The sequence below is a fragment of the Apis laboriosa genome, unplaced genomic scaffold, assembly GCF_014066325.1.
Source record: "Apis laboriosa isolate Shangri-la unplaced genomic scaffold, ASM1406632v1 scaffold70_cov154, whole genome shotgun sequence".
NCBI classification, from domain to species: domain Eukaryota; kingdom Metazoa; phylum Arthropoda; class Insecta; order Hymenoptera; family Apidae; genus Apis; species Apis laboriosa.
Window position 1 is genome coordinate 607811 of NW_025224195.1, and position 6000 is coordinate 613810.

At 24.9% G+C, this 6000-nt stretch overlaps 2 protein-coding genes across 4 annotated transcripts in view; one reads left to right on the forward strand and one right to left on the reverse strand.

Annotated features, from left to right (window-relative positions):
- Window positions 1–572: 572 nt before the first annotated feature.
- On the forward strand, window positions 573–3298 carry LOC122719142 (T-complex protein 1 subunit beta). Its single transcript, XM_043944736.1, has 7 exons — window positions 573–659; window positions 1127–1436; window positions 1551–1984; window positions 2086–2163; window positions 2245–2469; window positions 2528–2909; window positions 2996–3298. Exons 1-7 carry the CDS (start codon window positions 657–659, stop codon window positions 3166–3168), a joined length of 1605 nt encoding a protein of 534 aa, XP_043800671.1. The 5' UTR covers window positions 573–656; the 3' UTR covers window positions 3169–3298.
- A 353-nt stretch (window positions 3299–3651) lies between these two features.
- Window positions 3652–6000, reverse strand: part of LOC122719206 (NADH-cytochrome b5 reductase 2) — a 3007-nt gene continuing 658 nt past the window's right edge. Inside the window, exons 2-5 of one of the 3 annotated variants that reach the window (XM_043944830.1) lie at window positions 5461–5509; window positions 4519–4851; window positions 4255–4443; window positions 3652–4170 (exon numbers count right to left, since the gene is read on the reverse strand). In XM_043944830.1, coding sequence (XP_043800765.1) covers window positions 3787–4170; window positions 4255–4443; window positions 4519–4851; window positions 5461–5481 — 927 coding nt within the window. In that variant the 5' untranslated portion in view covers window positions 5482–5509 and the 3' untranslated portion in view covers window positions 3652–3786. Of the gene's footprint in view, window positions 4171–4254; window positions 4444–4518; window positions 4852–5460; window positions 5817–6000 lie in introns of all 3 variants that reach the window. The other 2 variants (XM_043944828.1, XM_043944827.1) reach the window with 2 other exon arrangements.

Here is a 6000-nt window from a genome sequence, read left to right on the forward strand (position 1 = left end):
TTAGAAAAAATTATTCAATTAATGAATATATCTTTTTTATATAAAATAATGGAATCAATACATCAATTTATATAATTTAACGTATTTTTTATAATAGTCACTTTTATCTATTGATGCAATATAATTAAATTAATAACATGGATATTATTGAATAAACGTTCAAATATATAATAAAAAGAAATGAACTAGTATATATACGTATATAAATAATATATTTATATAATTAATATATAATAACTTTATAATATAATAATAAAAACAATATAATATAACTTTAATTTATATTATCGTGTTTTTCACAAATTTTAAAAGGAATAAAATTTAGAATCGGATCAATTATTTGAGCATAATACGCCATCTACACATTAAATTAGAAAATTCTCGTTGTTTTTTGCTAGTATTCAATGAGAGGTGTTTTCTGTTTTCTAAAAACTTTAAACTCATTATTGATTGGTATGAAATAATATAAGTTTTTTATATTAACCAATCAGAGATTCGTTATAACGGAATATATAAAGGAAATTTGCTTTGGCGTTTCAAGTAAAAGCGCCATCTATAGATCGGCTCAATTCCTTGTAATTGTGCTTTACAGTGAGGTTCGATAAACATTATTCAATTATAAATTGTGCTCTTTATCACTTTAACAGTGATTTATAATGGTAATTAATCAATTAATTTTATCTTTGTATTATGTGCATCATGAAATAATATTATTATAACAGCATCAGAAATGGTAATGAATAATCTTTCATTACCCGGTATCGTATAATGGTGTGACAAATGGCGCACGTGTGTCAAAAGACAAATTTTTTTTTTTTTTATTAAAATATTTTATTATATTTTATTATTAAACGCTTAATATTAATTTTTGCAAAAAAATGAAATTTTTTCTTAAATATAATAATATAGTTTAAAAATACTTAAATTTTTTTTATACTATTTTGATTTGCTTCATATCAATCATATTTCATATTAAGTAATAATTAATAATAAAAAAAGAACGAAAATTATAAATTATGAAAACTAAATTAAGATATAATATTTTTTAATTTGTATCTTTTAATTTATGTGGAAAATTTTTATTATTATTTGTAATAATATTGAAAATCTATATGAATATTTGCAGGTTTCCTTGAATCCTGTCAGAATCCTCAAAAATGAGGCAGAGGAAGAAAAAGCAGAAATTGCTAGATTAAGTTTATTTGTAGGAGCAATAGCTATTGGTGATTTAGTAAAGTCTACACTTGGTCCTAAAGGTATGGACAAGATATTAGTAGCTCATGGTCGATCTGCAGGACAAGTTCAAGTTACCAATGATGGAGCAACAATTCTTAAAAATGTTGGTGTAGATAATCCTGCTGCTAAAATTTTAGTAGATATGTCTCGTGTACAAGATGATGAAGTTGGTGATGGTACTACTTCTGTAACTGTTCTTGGTTGGTATAATTTTTTTTAATTTATCTAATTATTATTTATATTTTTTATATAAAAAATTTTAATATTAACGATATTTAATATATAATATTTAAAATAATTATTTTTTACTTTAGCTGCTGAATTATTAAGAGAAGCAGAAAAATTAATTGATCAAAAAATTCATCCACAAACTATAATTGCTGGTTGGAGGAATGCAACAAATGTAGCAAGAGAAGCTTTAAAAAATGCTACAGCTGATAATTCTGCAGATCCCGAACGTTTCCGTGAAGATCTGTTAAATATTGCTCGCACGACTCTGAGTTCAAAAATTCTATCCCAACATAAAGAACATTTTAGTAAACTTGCAGTAGATGCTGTGATGCGTCTTAAAGGATCTGGCAATTTATCAGCTATTCAAGTAATTAAGAAACGTGGAGGAACTTTAGCTGATTCATTTCTTGATGATGGATTTTTGTTAGATAAAAAGCCTGGAGTACATCAGCCACAAAGAGTAACTGATGCACGTATACTTATAGCAAATACTCCTATGGATACAGATAAAATCAAAGTAAGAAAGAGATGAAAAAAAATATATAAAAATATAAAATAATATAAATCTATAATAATTATATAAAATTTAATATAATACATATTTTCGTTGTTTTATAGGTATTTGGATCTAGAGTTAGAGTTGATTCAATGGCAAAAATCGCAGAATTAGAAGCAGCAGAAAAAGAAAAAATGAAAGTAATATTATTAATCATATTATAGTTTATATATAATTTTAAAGAATATTATATTTATTTTTAATTATTGCCTTCAATTTAGGATAAAGTTGACAAGATTATAAAACATGGCTGCAATGTTTTTGTTAATAGACAATTAATTTATAATTATCCAGAACAATTGTTTGCTGATGCTAATATTATGGCTATTGAACATGCCGATTTCGATGGTATCGAACGACTTGCTCTTGTTACTGGTGGAGAAATAGTCAGTACTTTTGATAATCCTGATATGGTGAAACTTGGCAAATGTGATCTTATTGAACAGGTAGATTTGAATATTTTTAAAATTGTAGAATGTTTCTAATGCTTTATTATTTTTTTAGGTGATGATAGGCGAAGATACTTTATTACGATTTTCAGGAGTTCCTTTAGGAGAAGCTTGTACGGTAATCATTAGGGGTGCAACCCAGCAAATTCTTGATGAAGCTGAGAGGTCTTTACACGATGCGCTTTGTGTATTATCAGCTACCGTTCGCGAATCAAGAATTGTTTATGGTGGAGGATGTAGTGAGATGATAATGGCTTGTGCCGTTATGAGAGCTGCTGCTTCTACTCCTGGAAAAGAATCAGTTGCAATGGAATCTTTTGCTCGAGCATTGCAACAATTACCTACTGTTATTGCTGATAATGCTGGTTACGATTCAGCTCAACTAATTAGTGAATTACGAGCTGCACATAATTCTGGTGCAAATACCATGGGTTTGGGTATGTTTATTTTTACAATTATTACTGGTAAAAATACTAATAAATATCATAATAAGTAATTAACTACTTTTATCTCACAATAACAGATATGGAACGAGGAAAAGTAGGCTGTATGAAACAATTAGGAGTAACTGAATCTTGGGCTGTGAAGAGACAAGTTCTACTTAGTGCAGCAGAAGCAGCAGAAATGATTTTACGTGTGGATGATATTTTACGAGCAGCGCCCAGAAAGCGTGTTAAGGATCGTGGACGTTGTTAATTACAAATGTTCATTTATTGCTTTATTTGTATTGCTTTTTTTCATATTATAATCAAATAATAAACTATTTAGCTTCATTATTTTGTTAAGAAATATTGATATTAATTAAACATATTAATCATTTCTTGAATGCTATATATTATTTTGCGTTATAAATCTTATATCGCTATTCAAAAGAAAAGTATAAAAGGGATTTAAGTATGAAAAATACATACATTTTGTAATCATCATTTTTTATAACAATATAACAGATTTAACATCAATAAATGCATGATATCTTGAAGTATATTTTATTCACTAAAGCTCTGCATTGAAAATTAAACAAAATTTATAATAATATTGTAATATCGTAATTTTAGTTTTTATTTCAAAGAATAAAAAATCTGAGATCTGTAAATATTTTTAGTATATTTTTCATATATTGATAACATTATGTGATTATGTAAATTATATCATTGTGAATTATCACTATCTATTTTTAAATATTAAATTTACATCGCATATCTATATTAATCAATGCAAAATTTATAAAATGACGAAATATATTTTTAAAGATACTAAAATTATCATTAAATTTATTTAATGAAAAGATTTAAATAGAATATTAGTTTCTCTACTCTAATATGCAAATCTTAATTTTGAATCATAACCAAGTTTATCAAGATTAGGATTACAAGCAAAGTTGATCATTGGAGGTGGACCACACATAAGTACCATTGTATCAGATGATGGAGGAAACATATGATCTTTTATCATATCTGCATTTATATGACCTGTACTATATTGCCAATTTTCACTACTAGTATCTAATGTATACCAAAGTTTCAATTTGTTAGGATAATTCTTTGCAATATCATCCAATTCATCTCGAAGTAATATGTCTTTTTCTGTTTGATTGGCAAAAAGTAAGGAAGTTTGAGTTTCATCAGTAGAATCCTTTATTATAGCACGAATTAATTGAAGCATTGGTGTGATTCCTGTTCCACCAGCTAGCATCACAATCTATATTAACAATATAATAAAAGAATATTTTATTTTTAAAATTTATGATTAAAAAATATGATTGCATAAATTTAATGTACATACCTTTTTAACATTATATTCTGTAGGTGGATCTTTTCTTAAAATTTTTACAGAAAAATTTCCATGACCTTTATAAATAAGTCGACCAGAAGGTCCTCTAAAATCAACTGTCTCCCCAATTTTCAAATCTTCTAAATATTGGGACATTTTTCCTCCTTCAGGGAATTTTGGATGTACATTTTTAAAATATACCTACGTATATTTTTATTTATAATTTAAAATAGATATATCTTCTATTTATACATGTATATGAATCATATTACTCACTTTAATAACAAGATCTACATAACCATGATCATCATCACTTGATACTGGTGTATAAGAGCGTATAACAACTTCATCTCCAATTTTTACAGTTAAATGTACATGTTGACCAATTGGTAATCCCAATATGTGATCTGATGTTGGCAATGCAAATCTAAATTTTCTTGTATCATGACTTAATATATCCTTTTTTATTAATGGTAAACTATATTTAACTACTGGATCAACTAATAAAATAGGAGATTTCTTTTTTTTATCACTATTCCAACATTTGTAAAATTTAACTGCTAATCCAATTACAGCTATAGTTCCTACAGCAGCTAATACTGATACAATCTAAAAAGAAATGTAAAAATTCAAAATTATAAGAATAAAATATATAAAAACAAATAATTATATAATAAATATATGTAATTGTTTTATTGAATGATTTTTTTTAAATTATTTATTGTAATATATCACACAATGACATGTTAACTAACTTAACTGAAAATCATTCAAAAATTATACACAAGTAGTTTGCTTAATTTTAGTAATATGTAAAACTTAAATTAAATTAAAAATGCAAATTTATAAAATTTGTAAGAAAGTTTCAATCATAAATGTATGTATTGAACATTATTTTTATATATAAATTAATTTTATAATTAAATATTTAATCACAATATTTCTTTTTAAAAAGTTAATTAAAAATTGTTTAAATATTTAAGTAAAACATGTAACTCATTTAAAAAATCATGTTATCTCGTAAATTGTGTAGTTTTTTTTACGATAAATTTATTTTTTTCAGATATCAAAAAAAATTAACAAAACTATCCATAAAATAATAAACTAATTCATAAGATCGGTTTCTTGAAATTATTCATAAATATAACATGAATCTTTGAAATTTTCAATTAATATAAGGAATAATTTACGTTTTTTTATATATTTGAATGTACTTACCAGTGATCGTAAGTTTGACATTGCAAATCAAACCACACGTGGTTAAAACCTTAATGAAATAATGTTCAGAATAAGGCTAAAGTCGTAATCATATAAGAAAAGAAGAAGTACATACAAAAAGATTCCGTAAAATATATGAATATACTAATATTATTAATACTCTGAGTATATTGAAAAATTATTGAAAAAGAATATAGAAATGGCTCGTTATTAGCTTTCAAAGAATTTTCATGCGCAAGCTTCACCGGTTTCTACATGGGGTCAGATACAAGGCGCTATCCTTTAAAATAGATCTTACTTTCCTCAATCTAACATAAGAATAGTTCTACTATTCCAATGTATTTATAGCTATATTACTAGAAATATTACAAATATAAAATAATTGCATTTTTATATATTGAATAAATAACATCAAAGAAAGGTTATTTCTTTGAATTATTGCTGAAAAGTATGATAATACGAAACTTTTATTATATTAGTATTTATATGATAAGAAAATTTTATTAATTATGAATGTATGTAAATATAAATATAAATATA